General features: G+C 38.1%; 1 protein-coding gene across 1 annotated transcript in view; it reads right to left on the bottom strand.

Moving 5' to 3' along the window:
• DNAJC12 (DnaJ heat shock protein family (Hsp40) member C12) overlaps positions 1-1,351 on the bottom strand; it is a 34,708-nt gene extending 33,357 nt beyond the window's left edge. The window contains exon 1 of the mRNA XM_082639580.1: positions 1,102-1,351. Coding sequence (XP_082495706.1) covers positions 1,102-1,179 — 78 coding nt within the window. The 5' untranslated portion in view covers positions 1,180-1,351. The remainder of the gene's footprint in view (positions 1-1,101) is intronic.
• Positions 1,352-21,644: the final 20,293 nt, after the last annotated feature.

The raw sequence follows: 21,644 nt of genomic DNA on the forward strand, positions 1-21,644 counted from the left end.
ATTCTATTCTCCAAACAAAATGAAGTACATTTTATTACTTAACTCCAGCCTTATGAAACAAAGATGAATAGAAAAATAATTTGCTTTAAAATATTTTAATATTAATAGCTATACTTTAGTAATAAAATAAAATAAATATTTTAATACCTGTTATATAAATATAAAATAATATAAATATGTTTAATAATATAATTGAAATATATTTCATATTCATCTCAATATTTAAAACATTAAAAAACTGTAAATAAATGAAGTGTTTAACAATAAGAGAATAACCAATTGTGGTACAATAGTAAAATGAAATATGCAATCATTAACATATATATGAAGAATCTTTAGTAACCTGGAGAAATCCTTCTTATAATGTTAACAGATAAAAAGCAAACTTGTCTTCAAAAATACATATATAGGAAAAAGACTGGTGATTAATATACCAAACATTAATAGTGTTACCCTTGGGAGGTAGAATTATAAATGAGCTTTCCATAATTTAAAAAACTTTTACAACCTTTATAATTATCTATGGGGACCTTTAAAAACATTGTTCCATTATAGATCAAGTGAACAATTACAGAGTTTTCACACATTTTGTTTCAGAAGCCAGACTCTAAAGAAGTAATTCCTCTCACACAACTTGAAATATTAACATAAAAGGATGTTTCTTGGTTTATATAATTTAACTGCTCACATAAAACTACATATTTTAATAAAACATTTTAAAATCACTAATTACTAGAAAATTACATCTCATCTCAATTACAGTGTAAATTACCATAATAAAGATATAGCTTATGTATACTATGAAACACTACCAATAGCAATTACAATTAAATTTCAAATATGTATTTTTAGTATATTTGAAATAGTCTATGACCATGTGACAGAATACACATATTCAATCAGAAGCTTCCATAAAACTGAAAAAGGGCACTATTCAAGTAAAGACCCAGCACATATTTAAGTCCTTAACTTTCTCTGAGCCAAAAGTGCTTTAAAATAATACAAGATTAGATTTTTAGGCAACGTAAGTTCCAAATTAAAACCTTAAATAAAAACTTGAAATACTGTTGTGAAAAAGAACAGCATTATTCACTGCCTTACCGAAGACAGTTCATCACATCCCAGTAACGTGTAGTAATCTTCAGTATCTTCCAACCTGTAATTCAGTATCGCGTCCATTTAGATTACTAAATCAGCTTTTCTCCCCTCTGAAACAAGAGGCACAATGAACTGCGAATTAACAGGAAAAGCCTTATGAGGTCTGGTTTACAGCTGCGCGTTCCAAACGACAATAACTAGATTTAAGTCTGGCCACAGTCAACACACCAGATGTCATCCTAGACCTTTGTAAACTCTACCTTTCATTGGCTGTTTATACAAGAGAAAAGAATAGCCCACGAGCAGAACTGTTGCAGTGCTGCCTGGGATCTGTAGTTTGAATTTATGTAAGGGACTAGATGAACCATTCCTCTCATGAGTTGACAAAGACTGTCCATTTTTACACACTCCCCAAATTGGCCATCTTTTCATATCCTATATATTTTTATCTTTTTCCATTTTTTTTTAAGGGATAGAAAAAAAATTGAAGCATTATGGTAAAATCTTAGGATTTGTTAAATATGAGTAGTAGGTGCTTTTATGAGTGTTTAGAGTATTTCATAAGTTTTAAAATAGTTTAAGAGTAGAAAGAAATAGACTAAGAAAGCAAATTTGTATTCATTTGACAATCTATTCATTCAATAAATATTTATTGAGGACCTATTTTATGCTCAGCACAATTGTAGAAAAAGGTGTGGTAAACAAGTCTCTGTTTTTAAGGAGCTTACATTCTGACAGAGGGAGGCAGACAAGACACATGCAAACAAAGAGGATTATTTAAAATAGTGATTTGTGTCACAAAGGAAATAAAATATGCCAGTGAGAAGGAGAACTGTATGATGACTGGGGTCTGATCACTGTGCCATTTCTCCTGGGCTGGCTCTCTCCACACTCAGGAGTGTGTCTGGCCTAGGGTGGGTCCAGGGTGCCTGTATTTCAGCTCACTGTGGCCCTAAGAAATGCAGGATTTAGAGAAGAAAGTGAGTGGTCAGGGATACATTTTAACTACCTTAACCCTTTAAATGCCTCCATAAACTATCGCCTTAAAAAAATACTTTTTCAGGGCTTCCCTGCTGGTGCAGTGGTTGAGAGTCCCCCTGCCATGCAGGGGACACGGGTTTGTGCCCCGGTCCGGGAAGATCCCACGTGCCGCGGAGCAGCTGGGCCTGTGAACCATGGCCGCTGAGCCTGCGCGTCCGGAGCCTGTGCTCCGCAAATAACTTTTTCATTGAGCTCACCAATATACATTTTTTTTAAGGTTTATTTCTGAAGAGAAATCACTGAAGTACCATTTTTACTGATCCTTCATTATATATCATTTCTTGCTGAAAGTTTGGTGTGGAATTTTAAAACGAAGTACAAATCTTGTTTTGGAAATTTCACAACCCTTGAGGTATTTGGAGGCCCATTTGGGCATCACAAAATCCTGACCAGAATAACTAACAAATGGCCTTAAAAGGATATGAAGTTACGGCTATGAAAAACAGTGGTGATTCCTCAAAAAATTCAACATAGAATTACCATATGATCCAGCAATTCCACTTCTGGTATACCCAAAAGAATTGAAAAAAGGAACTCAAACAGATATTTGTACACCCATGATCATAGCATCACTATTCACGATAGCCAAGATGTAGAAGCAACCCAAGTGTCCATTAACAGAAGAATAAACAAAATGTGGTATATACATACAATGGGATATTATTCAGCCTTAAAAGGGAAGGAAATTCTGACACATGCTAATGGATGAACCTTGAAGACATGCTAAGTGAAATAAACCAATCACAAAAGACAAATTCTGTATGGTTTTACTTATATGAGATATCTAGAGTAGTCAAATTCATAGAGACAGAAAGAAAAAGAGAGATTACCATGAGGCTGCGGGGAGGGACAAATGGGGAGTTACTGTTTAATGGGTATGGAGTTTCAGTTTGGGAAGATGAAAAAAGTCCTGGAGTTGGATGGTGGTGATGGTTGCACAACAATGTGAATGTTCTTAATGCCATTGAACTGTACACTTAAAATGATTAAAACGGTAAATTTTATGTTATATATATTTTACCACAATCAAAAAGAAAAGTTATATCCCTTGAACACTAGACAACCCTGCCCAGGAAAAAAAAGTTTGCTGCCATTTCTCTCTATCCTGAGAACAGGCAGGACAATGCTTGATGTTGTTCTAAAGAACAAAAAAGAAAGATGATTAAGAAAGGAATTTTGGTAAAGCAGCCACTCGTGTTTTATTAAATGCAATAGAAGTCTCTTCTCCTAGACCAATATTGTTCTCACCTTCTGCATATTAAAGTTAGTAAAGAGTCCTAGACACATTCAACATCTGCTGGCAGCAGGGGACTTCCCTGGTGGTTCAGTAGCTAAGTCTCTGCACTCCCAGTGCAGGGAGCCTGGGTCTGATCCCTGGTCAGGGAGCTAGAACCCACATGCCTCAACTAAGATCCTGCATGCCAAAATGAAGATCACACATGCTGCAATTAAGAACTGGCACAGACAAATAAATAAATGAATATTTAAAAGAAAAATCTGCTGGCAGCAGAAGAAATTGGTACATTCTTTCTGAAATGGAAATTGGCATTTCAAAAGTCAGAATTTTACATAATGTTGTCTAGGCAATTCCATACCTAGGAATTTATGCAAAGATAATAATCAAGAATGTGTACAAAGATACAGCTAGTTATCTTTACCAAAACACAGTTACAATAATGAAAATTTTTTAGGAAAATTAAATGTCCAACAATCATTTAAATAATGATCCACAGTAGTACGCCGTGTAGTCATTTAAAATGATATAGAAAAATATTTAATGCCTGGGAAATGTTCACACATTGTCAGATAAAAAAAAGGTTACAAACAATATGCATTATTGTAAACATTCACTGAGCACTGAGACTTATGCACATTATTGGGTATAATTTAAAAAGGAAAAAAAATATAAAAGTTAAGTTTTTTTTTTTTTTTTTTTCTTTTTGCGGTATGCGGGCCTCTCACTGTTGTGGCCTCTCCCGTTGCGGAGCACAGGCTCCGGATGCGCAAGCCCAGCGGCCATGGCTCACGGGCCCAGCCGCTCCGCGGCATATGGGATCCTCCCAGACCGGGGCACGAACCCGTATCCCCTGCATCGGCAGGCGGACTCTCAACCACTGCGCCACCAGGGAGGCCCAAAAGTTAAGTTTTAGAAGTATGGTATGATTCCTGTTTTATAAATATACAGATCTTCCTCGACCCCTTACCGTGGGGTTACAACACGATAAACCCATCCTAAGTCAAAAATGCTTTTAACCCACCTAAATTACTGAACACCATAACTTAGCCTAGCCTACCTTAAATGTGCTCAAAACACTTACATTAGCCTACAGTTGGGAAAAATCACCTAACAGAAGCCTATTTTATAATAAAGTGTTGAATATTTCATGTAACTTATTAAATACTTATTGAGTATCATACCACATGTCGCTAGCCTGGGAAAAGATCCAAATTCAAAGTTCAAAGTACGGTTTCTACTGTATGCGTTATCTCTTCTACACCATTGTAAAGTTGAAAAATCCTAAATTGAACCATTGTAAGTCAGGGACCATCTGTATATGGTATGTATATTTATAAAATATGCAAAAGCATATACACCAAATTAGACCAATTGTCACTAGGTAACAGGGTCACCTATTTTTATACTTATATTTCATTCTTTTTGCTTATCTACATTTGCTAAGATAAACATATAATATTCGAGTAATAAGAAAAAAGCAATAAAAAACAAGTCAGTTCATGTATACACTACCAAATGTAAAATGGACGGATAGTGGGAAGCTGCTGCATAGCACAGGGAGATCAGCTTGATGCTTTGTGACCCCCTAAAGGGGTGGAATAGGGAGGGTGGGAGGGAGACGCAAGAGGGAGGTGATATGGGGATATATGTATACATATAGCTGATTCACTTTGTTGTACAGCAGAAACTAACAACACTGTAAAGCAATTATAATCCAATAAAGATATAAAAAAATAAGTCAGTAAAAACTACAAAACACCAAACATCACATAGCTATTTACTGACTTAGTAGAGATGACAATTCAGAGGGCCCTATTCAAGAATTTGTTCTTCAGTTCGTTTGGTTTGGTTTGTTGCATGCTCTACTGCATGTAATAAGCCAATTTATTCACCCTGCGAAGCAGCTAACACTGTGCAGTGGGTTGGACAAAGAAGAATGAAATGAATCCTGCCATCGCAGAGCTTCCCCTCTCACAGGGGTCTTGGCCACTGGCAGGTCCAATTGTTGTCTCTTCTGAGCGATCCCTTGCTTACAGGAATCACAGTGCAATGGAAACAATGCTGAACCCTGCTCCTTATTCCTTGAATAGGACTATGCTTTAATCACCACACCTCACATACCAGAAAATTAATTTCATTGAGAACGCAAGATTAACTCAAATTAAGCTTTAGCACATTACATAATCAAATGCTAAATTGTGTGGTTTTGAGGGAAAATTTAAAAGAAATTCATAGACGCATTCACAAATTACATGGAAAAAAGGAGGAAGGGGAAAAATGCAAAAGCTGTCGAAGAGAGATGAAAATGTCCATAGCATGTTCAGGGAAAGGTGAGGAAAACAACTTTACAGCAGAATGTGTTGAAGAGAAAAGCCTTTAAGACTAGTGTTGAAGATGAGACCTGGGCCAGAATGTGGAGAGCCTTGATGATCAGGCCAAGAACCCTGAGCGAGTGTGGAGGTAACAGGGAACTGCTAGAGTTTCTCAAGCATGTGACATGTTAAAAGTGAAGTTTTATGAAGATTAAATCTGGTGGCTGTGTGCATTTGAAGGAAGGAAACGCTGGAAAACAATGACAAATGTAGTTTAACCCTGAATTTGAATTTAAATTTTATTTTAAATTTTATTTTTTTAATGGGCACTACATACACATAGAACAAAATTTTTTTGTTCTCTCTGTCTCTCTCTCTATATATATATATATATGTATATATATATATATATATTTCTCTCTCTCTCTCTCTCTTTCTTTCTCTCTCTACCTATCTCTATATCTATCTCTGTCTCTATCCACACACAAATCTTATTGGTTCTATTTCTCTGGAGAACCCTCACTAATACACCTGCAATTCTTTTTTTTTTTTAATGTCTCATGACTTATTTTTCACTTTTTTTATTTTTAATTTTTTATCAGAGTAATTTGATTACAATATTGCTTGTTCTAGGAGTATACAATCTGATTCATTTGTACATATACATATCCCTTCATCTACAGATCCTCTTCCCATGTAGGTTATTACAGAGTGTTGAGTAGACTTCCCATGTTATACGGTCGCTCTTTTTTTTTTTTTTTTTTTTTTTTTTTTTTGCTGTACGCGGGCCTCTCACTGCTGTGGCCTCTCCCGTTGCGGAGCACAGGCTCCGGACACACAGGCTCCGCGGCCATGGCCCGCGGGCCCAGCCGCTCCGCGGCATGTGGGATCTTCCGGGATCGGGGCATGAACCCGTGTCCCCTGCATCGGCAGGCGGACTCTCAACCACTGCGCCACCAGGGAAGCCCGGTCGCTCTTTTTTATTTTTATTTTTTTGAATTTTTGAATTTTATTTTATTTATTTTTTTATACAGCAGGTTCTTATTAGTCTTCTATTTTATACACATCAGTGTATCCATGTCAATCCCAATCTCCCAATTCATCACACCACCACACCCACCACCCCGCCGCCTTCCCCCCTTGGTGTCCATACGTTTGTTCTCTACATCTGTGTCTCAATTTCTGCCCTGAAAACCGGTTAATCTGTACCATTTTTCTAAGTTCTACATATATGCGTTAATATACGATATTTGTTTTTCTCTTTCTGACTTACTTCACTCTGTATGACACTCTCTAGATCCATTCATGTCTCAACAAATGACCCAATTTCATTCCTTTTTATGGCTGAGTAATATTCCATTGTATATATGTACCACTTCTTCTTTATCCATTCATCTGTTGATGGGCATCTAGGTTGCTTCCATGACCTGGCTATTGTAAATAGTGCTGAAATGAACATTGGGGTGCATGTGTCTTTTTGAATTATGGTTTTCTCTGGGTATATGCTCAGTAGTGGAGTTGCTGGATCATATGGTAATTCTATTTTTAGTTTTTTAAGGAACCTCCATACTGTTCTCCATAGTGGCTGTATCAATTTACATTCCCACCAATAGTGTAAGAGGGTTCCCTTTTCTCCACACCCTCTCCAGCATTTGTTGTTTGTAGATTTTCTGATGATGCCCATTCTTTTTTTTTTTTTTCTTTTTTGCGGTACGCAGGCCTCTCACTGTTTTGGCCTCTCCCGTTGCGGAGCACAGGCTCCAGACGCGCAGGCTCAGCGGCCATGGCTCACGGCCCAGCCGCTCCATGGCATGTGGGATGTTCCTGGACCGGAGCACGAACCCATGTCACCTGCATCGGCAGGCAGACTCTCAACCACTGAGCCACCAGGGAAGCCCTGATGATGCCCATTCTAACTGGCATGAGGTGATACCTCATTGTAGCTTTGATTTGCATTTCTCTAATAATTAGTGATGTTGAGTAGCTTTTCATGTGCTTCTTGGCCATCTGTATGTCTTCTTTGGAGAAATCTCTGTTTACGTCTTCCGCCCATTTTTGGATTGGGTTGTTTGTTTCTTTAATATTGAGCTGCATGAGCTGTTTATGTATTTTGGAGATTAATCCTTCGTTCATTGATTCATTTGCAAATATTTTCTCCCATTCTGGGAGTTGTCTTTTCGTCTTGTTTATGGTTTCCTTTGCTGTGCAAAAGCTTTGAAGTTTCATTAGGGCCCATTTGTTTATTTTTGTTTTTATTTCCATTACTCTAGGAGATGGATCAAAAAAGATCTTGTTGTGATTTATGTCAAAGAGTGTTCTTCCTATGTTTTCCTCCAAGAGTTTTATAGTGTCTGGTCTTATATTTAGGTCTCAAATCCATTTTGAGTTTATTTTTGTGTATGGTGTTAGGGAGTGTTCTAATTTCATTCTTTTACATGTAGCTGTCCAGTTTTCCCAGCACCACTTATTGAAGAGAGTGTCTTTTCTCCATTGTATATCCCTGCCTCCTTTGTCATAGATTAGTTGACCATAGGTGCATGGGTTTATCTCTGGGCTTTCTATCTTGTTCCATTGATCTATGTTTCTGTTTTTGTGCCAGTACCATATTGTCTTGATTACTGTAGCTTTATACTATGGTCTGAAGTCAGGGAGTCTGATTCCTCCAGCTCTGTTTTTTTCCCTCCAGACTGCTTTGGCTATTCGGGGTCTTTTGTGTCTCCATACAAATTTTAAGATTTTTTGTTCTAGTTCCGTAAAAAATGCCAGTGGTAATTTGATAGGGATTGCATTGAATCTGTAGATTGCTTTGGGTAGTATAGTCATTTTCACAATATTGATTCTTCCAATCCAAGAACATGGTATATCTCTCCATCTGTTTGTATCATCTTTAATTTCTGTCATCAGTGTCTTATAGTTTTCTGTATACAGGTCTTTTGTCTCCCTAGGTAGGTTTTTTTTTTTTTTTTTGCAGTACGCAGGCCTCTCACTGTTGTGGGCTCTCACGTTGCGGAGCACAGGCTTCAGACGCGCAGGCTCAGCGGCTATGGCTCACAGGCCCAGCCACTCCGTGGCATGTGGGATCTTCCTGCATCGGGGCACGAACCCGTGTCCCCTCAACCACTGAGCCACCAGGGAAGCCCCCTAGGTAGGTTTATTCCTAGGTATTTTATTCTTTTTGTTGCAGTGGTAAATGGCAGTGTGTCCTTAATTTCTCTTTCAAATTTTTCATATTAGTGTATAGGAATGCAAGAGATTTCTGTGTATTAATTTTGTATCCTGCAACTTTACCAAATTCATTGATTAGCTCTAGTAGTTTTCTGGTGGCATCTTTAGGATTCTCTATGTATAGTATCATGTCATCTGCAAACAGTGACAGTGTTACTTCTTCTTTTCCGATTTGTATTCCTTTTATTTCTTTTGCTTCTCTGATTGCTGTGGCTAGGTCTTCCAAAACTATGTTGAATAATAGTGGCGAGAGAGGACATCCTTGTCTCGTTCCTGATCTCAGAGGAAATGCTTTCAGTTTTTCACCATTGAGAATGATGTTTGCTGTGGGTTTGTTGTATATGGCCTTTATTATGTTGAGGTAGGTTCCCTCTATGCCCACTTTCTGGAGAGTTTTTATCATAAATTGGTGTTGAATTTTGTCAAAAGCTTTTTCTGCATCTACTGAGGTGATCATATGGTTTTTAATCTTCAATTTGTTAATATGGTGTATCACATTGATTGATTTGCATATATTGAAGAATCCTTGCATCCCTGGGATAAATCCCACTTGATCATGGTGTATGATCCTTTTAATGTGCTGTTGGATTCTGTTTGCTAGTATTTTGTTGAGGATTTTTGCATCTATATTCATCAGTTATATTGGTCTGCAATTTTCTTTTTTTGTAGTATCTTTGTCTGGTTTTGATATCAGGGTGATGGTGGTCTCATAGAATGAGTTTGGGAGTGTTCCTTCCTCCATAATTTTTTGGAAGCGTTTCAGAAGGGTGGGTGTTAACTCTTCTCTAAATGTTTGATAGAATCCATCTGATCCTGGACTTTTGTTTGTTGGAAGAATTTTAATCATAGTTTCAATTTCATTCCTTGTGATTGGTCTGTTCATATTTTCTATTTCTTCCTGGTTCAGTCTTGGAAGGTTATATCTTTCTAAGAATTTGTCCATTTCTTCCTGGTTGTCCATTTTATTGGCATAGAGTTGTTTGTAGTAGTCTCTTAGGATGCTTTGTATTTCTGTGGTGTCTGTTGTAACTTCTCCTTTTTCATTTCTAATTTTATTGATTTGAGTCCTCTCCCTCTTTTTCTTGATGAGTCTGGCAAATGGTTTATCAATTTTGTTTATCTTCTCAAAGAAGCAGCTTTTAGTTTTATTGATCTTTGCTATTGTTTTCTTTGTTTCTATTTCATTTATTTCTGCTCTGATCTTTATGATTTCTTTCCTTCTGCTAACTTTTGGTTTTGTTTGTTCTTCTTTCTCTAGTTCCTTTAGGTGTAAGGTTAGATTGTTTATTTGAGATTTTTCTTGTTTCTTGAGGTAGGCTTGTATTGCTAGAAACTTCCCTCTTAGAACAGCTTTTGCTGCATCCCATAGGTTTTGGATTGTCATGTTTTCATTGTCATTTGTCTCTAGATATTTTTTGATTTCCTCTTTGATTTCTTCAGTGATCTCTTGGTTATTTAGCAACGTATTGTTTAGCCTCCATGTGTTTGTGTTTTTTACGTTTTTTCCCTGGTAATTCATTTCTAATCTCATAGTGTTGTGGTCACAAAAGATGCTTGATATGATTTCAATTTTGTTAAATTTACTGAGGCTTGACTTTTGCCCCAAGATGTGATCTATCCTGGAGAATGTTCCATGCACACTTGAGAAGAAAGTGTAATCTGCTGTTTTTGGATGGAATGTCCTGTAAATATCAATTAAATCTATCTGGTCTATTATGTCATTTAAAGCTTGTGTTTCCTTATTAATTTTCTGTCTGGATGATCTCCATTGATGTAAGTGAGGTGTTAAAGTCCCCCACTATTATTGTGTTACTGTCGATTTCCTCTTTTATAGCTGTTAGCAGTTGCCTTATGTATTGAGGTGCACCTATGTTGGGTGCATATATATTTATAATTGTTATATCTTCTTCTTGGATTGATCCCTTGATCATTATGTAGTGTCCTTCCTTGTCTCTTGTAACATTCTTTATTTTAAAGTCTATTTTTTCTGATATGAGTATTGCTACTCCAGCTTTCTTTTGATTTCCATTTGCATGCAATATCTTTTTCCATCCCCTCACTTTCAGGCTGTATGTGTCCCTAGGTCTGAAGTGGGTCTCTTGTAGACAGCATATATATGGGTCTTGTTTTTGTATGCATTCAGCAAGCCTGTGTCTTTTGGTTGGAGCATTTAATCCATTCACGTTTAGGGTAATTATCAATATGTATGTTCCTATGACCATTTTCTTAACTGTTTTGGGTTTGTTTTTGTAGGTCCTTTTCCTTTCTTGTGTGTCCCACTTAGAGAAGATCTTTTAGCATTTGTTGTAGAGCTGGTTTGGCAGTGCTGAATTCTCTTATCTTTTGCTTGCCTGTAAAGCTTTTGATTTCTCCATTGAATCTGAATGAGATTCTTGCCGGGTAGAGTAATCTTGGTTGTAGGTTCTTCCCTTTCATCACTTTAAGTATATCATGCCACTCCCTTCTGGCTTGTAGAGTTTCTGCTGAGAAATCAGCTGTTAACCTTATGGGAGTTCCCTTGTATGTTGTTATTTGTCGTTTTTCCCTTGCTGCTTTTAATAATTTTTCCTTGTCTTTAATTTTTGCCAATTTGATTACTATGTGTCTCGGCGTGTTTCTCTTTGTATTTTTCCTGTATGGGTCTCGCTCTGCTTCCTGGACTTGGGTGGCTATTTCCTTTCCCATGTTAGGGAAATTTTCTACTATAATCTCTTCAAATATTTTCTCTGGTCCTTTCTCTCTCTATTCTCCTTCTGGGACCCCTATAATGCGAATGTTGTTGCGTTTAATGTTGTCCCAGAGGTCTCTTAGGCTGTCTTTATTTCTTTTCATTCTTTTTTCTTTAGTCTGTTCTGCAGCAATGAATTCCACCATTCTGTCTTCCAGGTCACTTATCCGTTCTTCTGCCTCAGTTATTCTGCTATTGATTCCTTGTAGTGTAGTTTTCATTTCAGTTATTGTATTGCTCATCTCTATTTGTTTGTTCTTTAATTCTTCTAGGTCTTTGTTAAACATTTCTTGCATCTTCTCGATCTTTGCCTCCATTCTTTTTCTGAGGTCCTGGATCATCTTCACTATCATTATTCTGAATTCTTTTTCTGGAAGACTGCCTATCTCCACTTCATTTAGTTGTTTTTCTGAGGTTTTATCTTGTTCCTTCACCTGGTACATAGCCCTCTGCCTTTTCATCTTGTCTATATTTCTGTGAATGTGGATTTTGTTCCACAGGCTACAGGACTGTAGTCAGAACAAAATTTTAAAGGTACAAAACGGTAGGCATGAAAGGTAAGTGTCCCTCCACCCTTGGTCTTCCAGCCCCCAGTTTTCTTCCCAAGGTAATTGAGGTAACCACTGCTAACAGAGTTTCATTTCTGCAGTCATTGCATTTACAAATATATTTACATATATGTGTGTGTGTGTGTATCTCAGTTCCTTAGTGTCAGACACTTCCAATCTTCAGCTCTTACAGAGAATACTGCACTGAATCCTCTTGTTCTTATGGTCTTTCACTCATGTTGGCACATGTTTTAGAAAAGAAACTTAACATGTGTAAGTCAGTAGGGATTTACTGAGAGCCTGTTGGATATATACTCACAAAGTACCTGTAGTTTTTGCTTCTTTAAAAAAAATAAAGAATTCTGATAATTTCCTTTGCTCCCCCTACATCCTGTAACTGAGTTTTACCAAAGTTATTATTCCATGTAGGCATAATGTATGTGACAGAATAAAATCAACTAAGGGTTTTGTTCCTTTCCTCAAAAACCTGGAATTAGGCAATTCTAGTAATAGACTACACCTGCATCATATTGTATTATCTATCATATTATTTACTAAACTGTGGCCTATGTTTCTGACACCTTGGCTCTGAATGCCTCCTCCCTCCTTAGTGTCCCCAACTCACAGCACCCCTTGGGATACAGGTAAGGATTAAAGAGAAAGAGCTCACAATTCAATAAGCACCCAGTTGAAGGCGTCCTTTATATGGTGATGTTACAGGTTTACACAGCATTACTGGTTATTTTCCTCATTTTGATATCTCCACATTTATTGTCACTGTCAGAATTCAGTAAAAATCTCCTTCTCAACTTGTTTTAAGCCTTTGAGGTTTTGTTATTTTTTAATAATAGTACTGACAGGCTTACTTACAAGATCACATCCCCAAAATAAAAAGATCGATTGTAACAACTTTTCATGGTAACGGATGATAACTGGACTTATTGTGGTGATTATTTTATAATGTATAAAAATATCGAGGGACTTCTCTGGTGGTGCAGTAGGTAGGACTCCGTTCCCCCAATGCAGGGAGCCTGGGTTTGATCCCTGGTCAGGGAACTAGATCCCACATGCATGCTGCAACTAACAGTTTGCCTGCCACAACTAAGGAGCCCCTGAGCCGCAAATAAGGAGCACACATGCTGCAACTAAGACTCAGCGCAACCAAATAAAAATAAATAAATAAATATTTAAAAAATAAAATAGAAGCACCTGGCATTTAAAAAAATATATATGTATATCAAATCATGAGCGTTCCCTGGTGGTCTAGTGGTTAGGATTCGGTGCTTTCAGTGCCTCGGCCCAGGTTCAATCCCTGGTTGGGGAACTGAGATGCTGCAAGACACGCAGTGCAGAAAAAAAAAAAATTGAATCACTATGTTGTACACTTGAAACTAATGTATTATTGTATGTTACATATAACTTAATTATCTATATTTAAATATATATTTATATATATATTTACATAAAACGTTGAGTTTGATAAGCCCTTGATGAAAATGCTTACAGTGTGATTTTATAATCAGAGAAAAAGAAAATCTTAAAAGGAAGTGCCCAACCAAACATCCTCATGTTTTTCTTATTATAAAAACTAACACAAACCTCACATTCCTGTTTGCAAATTAATTTTTATTTACATCAGTGTTGTACATCCTCATGAGTTTTGGGTTTTTTAAAGGACATAGTATTCCAAGTTTTTAACAAAAAAGTGGAAGACTTGACTCATACCTCCCTCTGCCTAGAGGCAAATATGGTAAAACATTTAGCTATTTCTTCTTGTATTTTTCACCATTTTTCTAAATGATGTTTCTACTTCAGAACTTCTTTTAAGTTTAATGTATTGCACCACTGTATCCACACTAAAGCCTTGATCAAACAATAACAAAATGGCAAGAATACATCATCCAGCCCTGAATAAAAGCCAAGTCTAAGTTTCACCAATGAGACAATGCAAAAACAAAAACAAAAAATGAGTTTAGGGCCATATTTGTACATATTACATATGAATACAGTATATATATTATATATAAAATAGTCAAATGCCTACATGTAATACTTAAATTTAATTATTTCGTTATATATAAAATTATCAAATGACATGTAATATTCAACTTTTTAAATTTACTTAAACATACATATTTAAAATACTATATTATGAAAAACCATATTAATTTAAGAATAGTGCTATTCTTCCATTGTATGAGAAACTTTGTAAGGTTACAAGTACGAGGAATCTACATTTTTTTCTAAAGGATGATCTGGGGAAAAACTTTGCTTTATATTTGAACATACATAATACTTCCTCAATTTGGGAATTCTTCAATCATTTTAATTTTTTAATCATTTTCACAATTTATGCTCTTTTTTAAGTTGTTTATTGATTAGAAAAGTCTTCATTACTTATTTTAATAAATATTAGCAACCTTTTTGGGGTATTATTTAATACAGGTAAGCATGTGTTTTCAGAAAAGTAGAGTGCACTTATTTATTTCTATTCTTTTCCCCAAAACTAACCTTTAAACTTGCTGCAGGACTTCCCTGGCAGTGCAGTGGTTAAGAATACGCCTGGCACTGCAGGGGACAAGGGTTCGATCCCTGGTCCGGGAAGATACCACATGCCTCAGAGCAACTAAGCCCATGCACCATGACTACTGAGCCTGTGCTCTAGAGCCCACGAGGCACAACTACTGAAGCCCGCATGCTGCAACTACTGAAGCCCATGCACCTAGAGCCCGTGCTCTGCAACAAGAGAAACCCCCGCTTGCCACAACTAGAGAAAGCCCACACACAGAAACGAAGGCCCAACGCAGCCAAAAATAAATAAATAATTAAAAAATTTTAAACTTGTTGCAGCACCTTATGATAGGGTGTATTTTTAATGTTCACTGGGTTTTTCCCTCTAATGGTAAAGGTAATAAAAATCATGTTGGGACCACTGTCTAGTATTTTGAAGAAATGATAAATGGTAAAGCTAGAGCCATTCCTCCTTATATCAAAATAAATTACAGATAACCAAATAACTCAGAAGCCATAGGAAAAAAATTAGTAAACATGACTATACAAAAATTAAGCACATGTGGGCCTCTCACCTTCTGAGATGGCCTACACTCTCTCTGTGGAGTGTTTCTCTCTAAATAAATCAAATTCTTACCTTAAAAGAAAAAAAAAAGGACTTCCCTGGTGATCCAGTGGTTAAGAATCCCCCTTCCAATGCAGGGGACGCAGGTTCAATCCCTGGTCGGATTAATATCCCACATGCCAAGGGGCAACTAAGACCACACACTCTAGAGCCCACGCATCACAACCAGAGAGACCGTGCACCGCAACAAAAGATCCCGTGTGCCGCAACTAAGACCTGACACAGCCAAATAAATAAATAAATATTCAAAAAATAACAATAAAGAAGGGATTTTCTCTAAAAAATATTAAGCACATGTGTGTGGCATAAAAATACAAAAGCAAAATCAGGAGATAAATAATGTACAAGGAAAAAAATTTCACAATTCCCGTAACAGACAAAAGGCTGACTTCCCCAGTTTAAAAACAGTGCAAACAAATCAGTAAGAAAAAGATTAACAGGACTTCCTTGGTGGCACAGTGGTTAAGAATCCACCTGCCAATGCAGGGGCATGGGTTCAAGCCCTGGTCCAGGAAGATCCCACATACCGTGGAGCAACTAAGCCTGTGTGCCACAACTACTGAGCCTGTGCTCTAGAGCCCGCGTACCACAACTACTGAAGCCTGTGCACCTAGAGCTCGTGCTCCGCAACAAGAGAAGCCACCACAATGAGTAGCCGCGCACCACAACTAAGAGTAGCCCCCACTCGCCACAACTAGGGAAAGCCCGCGTGCAGCAACCAAGACCCAATGCAGCCAAAAATAAATAAATAAATTTATTTTTTAAAAAAATTAACAACCCAACAGAAAATTGGGTCAAGAATATGACTACTTTCAGAAATATAAATAGCCAATAAACATATAACTATAAGTGCAACCTCAGTCATAATTATGAAACTGCTAATCACTCAAAGGAAGATAAATTGTTCACCTCTCAGAGAAGCAAAATGTCTAAAGTTTGATAATACCCGGTGCTAGAGCAGAAGTGAGAAAGTAAACACCTTCATACATTGTCGGATATGAGTGTAAATTGGTACAATTTAGCAATTTGGTGGTATTTATCAATTTTATAAAACATATCTTGTTGACTGGACAATCTTTCTCTACAAATTTACCCTGTGATGTACACCAAAATATGTTCAAGGAGGTCATTGCAAAATTCTTTGCAACAGAAAAAAAAAATTGGAAACAACCAAAATGTCCCTCAATGGGATGGAGAAGAAGAGATCAGTGGATGAATAAAGTACGGTATTTGTGTTATGAACTACTACTATAAAACCATTTAAAAAAGAGTAAGATAACTCTTTCTGTGTGGTATGGAGAGATCTCTGTGATGGATTATCACATGAAACAGGAAGGTTGAGAAGAGTATGATAGCATTATCTCTTCTGTGCACTTTTTCATAATTCATATATTTATTGAAAAAAAAATCCCTGTAAAATCCCTGCATTTCAAGTCCGTTTTGTTTAAGGGTCAACTGTATGTACATTTGCACCTGATTTTTTTTCTTTAAAAATGATATACGTGGGGCTTCCCTGATGGCACAGTGGTTGAGAGTCCGCCTGCCGATGCAGAGGGCACGGGTTCGTGCCCTGGTCCGGGAAGATCCCGCATGCCGCGGAGCAGCTGGGCCCGTGAGCCATGGCCGCTGAGCCTGCGCGTCCGGAGCCTGTGCTCCGCAACGGGAGAGGCCACAACAGTGAGAGGCCCGCGTCCCGCAAAAAAAGAAAAAATCATATATGTGGATTCCTTTTCAGAGAGTGAGCTGGGCAGGTAGAGAAGAAAGGCTTTTAGCTTCAGCTAACATCTTTCTGAACTGTTTGTACGAAGTCAATATAGTCATCTCACCACTTTTGTTTTCTTCTTTATGCTTTTTTGGTATGCTTTTTAAAAGAGCAAATATAATTTAACTTACAAATGCTGGTTTAAAAAAAACCCTTTAAAAATACATAGTACAAAATATAGCATAGAAATCATACAGAACTTTTTAACATCGCTGAAGTTCTTTGCACCTCAAGACGCGCAGCGTCAGAGCCCCAACCTCAGGACCAGAAAATCCGCCCAGTCTCCTCGGCCCCGGGCCTACAACTCCCACAAGGCATCGCGAAAACTGCGTGTAAAGGAGCGACAGGAGACAGCCCAGTTACTTCCGGTCTCCAGGAAACGTCCCTCCGGAAGTGCTTTTTTTTTAACGTCACAGGTCGTAGGCTTTAAGTGGGAAGAAGAAAGCTAACTCGGCTCAAAAGTAAAGGAGAAAGGCTGGAAGGTAAGAGTTTACAAGCCCTAGAAGCTCCAAACGAGGACAGAAATTAGGCAGCCCATAGGTGAGCTCTGCGTGGCCAGCTACCAGAGTCGTTCTCAGATGTGCAGCTCTCCTCCTGTTTCTCCCTTTTCCTTCCAGTCTCACGCTAAGTTCTGTTGTGCAGGGCAAAATCGGCACCTTTCCCTTGCGGTTCTTCGTAACCCGAGCTTCCAAGGCGCCAAACCCCAAGTTCCAGAAAGTGCCTGCAAACATTCGTTCTGATTTCCCTGCTCCCGGCTCAGGCTGGGGTTTTGGACACCAGCTGAGCTCTCTGATAAAAAGGCCTAGTTTCCGATTTAACTCCTACCTCCCAACGTCTTTTCCTCAGAATCTGCTGCTCTGTTCCAACATAAGATCCAGTGGAAAGAAAACGGAACCTGCCAGGACCTTAGCCTCCCTATGTTTTAGTCCCTCCATTTTATTAGGCTGCCTGATAAAATCCCTCCCTGACTGCCAGAGCAAAACAGCATTCTGAGACAGGAACAGGATATATTTAAAATAAAATTTTAAAAAGAGGCTTTCTGTTACGTCAGACATAGAATCTGTAAATGATTCATTAAAGGCTGTCGAAACATTGCTTTGAGGTTTTAATCAAGTGCAAAGTGCAATGACAAATGCTAGTAATTCACTTGTTCATGTGTGCGAATATCGATAGTGGGGGACGGGAGTAAATGGGAACTCTGCTTAGTTTGGCTGTGAACCTAAAACTGCTCTGAAAAATTCTTTATTTTTTAAAAATAACGATAATAACAGGAAGTATAATCACCATTATTGAGCTCCTACTATGTTCCATTGGTAAAGCTAGCATTTGAACCGTGCTGTGTCTGACTCCAAAGCTCATAGTGAATAAAGTGCATAAAAACACTGCATCAGATTATCTGGCCAGAATTTAGGCATTTCAGAAAATGCACTTGACAAGGCTGTTAGGAGACTTGATTTCTCTTATCAGCTCTCTACTGGCTCCTTGTTGACCCACACTTCCTTGATTTGAGAAGGAGGATGTCAGATCAGAGCAATGATTCTCAAACTTAAAAGTGCACACGAATCACCTTGTGATTTGGTGAAGATAAAACATCTGCTTCAGGATGTCTAGGTGAGGTCTGAGATTCTGCATTTCTGACAAGCCCCCAGGTGAAATCCCTGTTAATCCAGGGGCCACACTTGGAATAGCAGAGGGCAGGATGATCTCAGATCCTTTCAAGTTCTAACACTCTCACAGTGGATCATTCTTTCCCCCTCTAACCTTAGCACCTTTGCTCTTAAGGAAATATTGAAGGATCTATCAAAAAAGAGAGTGACAGAAGTAAAGATTCCTAACTGAAGCCAACATATGAAAATAAAAAATAACTTCATAATGTCTCTGGAAAGATACCCAGGAAACCCATAAGAGTAGCTGCCTTCAGGGAGGCAGGCTTGATGGCTCAAGTACAGGAATGGCAGGTAAACTTTACTGTGTACTTTTATACGTTTCTCATTTTTACTATGTGTGTGTGTGTTCTCTCTTTTTAAAAAATAATTCATTTTTGTGCTCGCTTCGGCAGCACATATACTAAAATTGGAACGATACAGAGAAGATTACCATGGTCCCTATGCAAGGATGACACGCAAATTCGTGAAGTGTTCCATATTTTTGGTCATGTACCACAATGTTCATTGCAGCTCTATTTACAATAGCCAGGACATGGAAGCAACCTAAATATCCATGGACAGATGAATGGATAAAGAAGATGTAGCACATATATACAATGGAATATTACTCAGCCATAAAAAGGAACGAAATTGAGTTATTTGTAGTGAGGTGGATGGACCTAGAGTCTGTCATACAGAGTGAAGTAAGTCAGAAAGAGAAAAACAAATACCATATGCTAACACATACATATGGAATCTAAAAAAAAAATGTCATGAAAAACCAGGGGCAAGACGGGAATAAAGACGCAGACCTACTAGAGACTGGACTTGAGGACACTGGGAGGGGGAAGAGTAAGCTGGGACAAAGTGAGAGAGTGACATGGACATATATACACTACCAAACGTAAACTAGATAGCTAGTGGGAAGCAGTCGCATAGCACAGGGAGATCAGCTCGGTGCTTTGTGACCAGCTAGAAGGGTGGGATAGGGAGGGTGGGAGGGAGGGAGACACAAGAGGGAAGAGATATGGGGATATATGTGTATGTATAACTGATTCACTTTGTTATAAAGCAGAAACTAACACACCATTGTAAAGCAATTATACTCCAATAAAAACGTTAAAAAAATCATTTTTAATTATCATAGAAAAGTGGTTAATATGCCACTTGTTAGTGAGGCAGAAGTCACTGAGTTATTAGTTTGGACCTTCTATTACTGTAACAGATTTCTTTTAAACAGAAAGAAATTACTTGAACAGTCACTTGATTATGTTTGGGAAACAAGCACCTGAATATCTCCCTGACATTTCAGCTTTTTTCCTCTCTTCTCAAATAGAATTGCAGTGGAGTATATTGGTAATATAGTAGTCAAATCAGATATGATGGTAGTTTTAGGAAAATAGTGACTTCAGTGCATGAAACTGGGCCAAATAACTCATGAGATAACTTCTGGCAGTAAGGTCTGAGATTATCTGGTCCTATGAGTTCTGATTCCCAGAACCTAGGCCAGTGATCCTCTAGTCTGGCTACATATTAAAATCACTTGGTGCAGAATTCCCTGGCGGTCCAGTGGTTAGGACTCTGGGCTTCCACTGCAAGGGGCCTGGGTTTGATCCCACAAGCCGGTGGCCCGGCCAAAAAAAATCACTTGGTGAATATACGTATATACACACACACATATACATACACATATATGTATATACATATATACACACATGCCAGTGCCAGGATCCTTCTGTAGGTCAATTAAAATGGAGTTTCTAGGGGCGGGGCATGGGTTTTTTTTTTTTTAAGCTATGGCCAGTGATTATAATATGCATCAAGGTATGACCTAGACCAAGGATATTAATCTGATACTCAGGAAATATGAATGGAATAAAAACAAGAAACTTGGCCTTCCCTGGTGGCACAGTGGTTAAGAATCCGCCTGCCGATGCAGGGGACACGAGTTCGAGCCCTGGTCCGGGAAGATCCCACATGCCACGGAGCAGCTAAGCCCGTGTGCCACAACTACTCAGCCTGCGCTCTAGAGCCCGTGTGCCACAACTACTGAAGCCTGTGCACCTAGAGCCCGTGCTCCACAACAAGAGAAGCCACCACAATGAGAAGACCGCGCACTGCAATGAAGAGTTAGCCCCATCTCACTGCTACTAGAGAAAGCCCATGTGCAGCAACAAAGACCCAATGCAGCCAGAAAAATAATAATGATAATAATAAAATAACTAAATTTATTTAAAAAAACAAGAAACTTTTAATGAATACTTTCTGTGTCGTAGGCCCCATTGTTCTCTTTAGTAAATTCAGAGAATCCATTTGATTCAGTGGTAAATTCACAGATACTGTGTGATTCTGTAAAAGCCCACACTTGCCAGATAAATGTTTGCCAAAAGGAATTGAAATCTAAATATAGAATAATATTCATGAGCAGCTTCAAGGCTGAACAAAAATCTCTGAGTACTTGGTTTGTGCCTAGCACTGTGAGAGATGTAAATGAAATCTGTTTTAGCAGTTCCTCCCAAGGAGCTTGCATTGCAATTAAAGAGACAAGATTGAACTTGTGACCCACTGGTCAAATCAGTCCTACCAAACCGTGTTCCTAAAATGTTGTGAAATCATTGCCAGCATTTTTTTTAGCATCTTTATTGGAGTATAATTGCTTTACATTGTTGTGTTAGTTGCTGGTATAACAAAGTGAATCGGCTCTACATATACATATATCCCCATATCCCCTCCCTCTTGCATCTCCCTCCCACCCTCCCTATCCCACCCTCTAGGTGGACACAAAGCACCAAGCTGATCTTCCTGTGCAACATTTTTAAATTGGGAGATTTTGCATAAAATTCCAGGCTTCTACCTTCTCTTGAAAATTTGAAAGATCTGATGATTTGGGATTCACTTACCATTCCCAACG

This window comes from Mesoplodon mirus, assembly GCF_964341445.2.
Source record: "Mesoplodon mirus genome assembly, chromosome: 2".
Taxonomy (NCBI): domain Eukaryota; kingdom Metazoa; phylum Chordata; class Mammalia; order Artiodactyla; family Ziphiidae; genus Mesoplodon; species Mesoplodon mirus.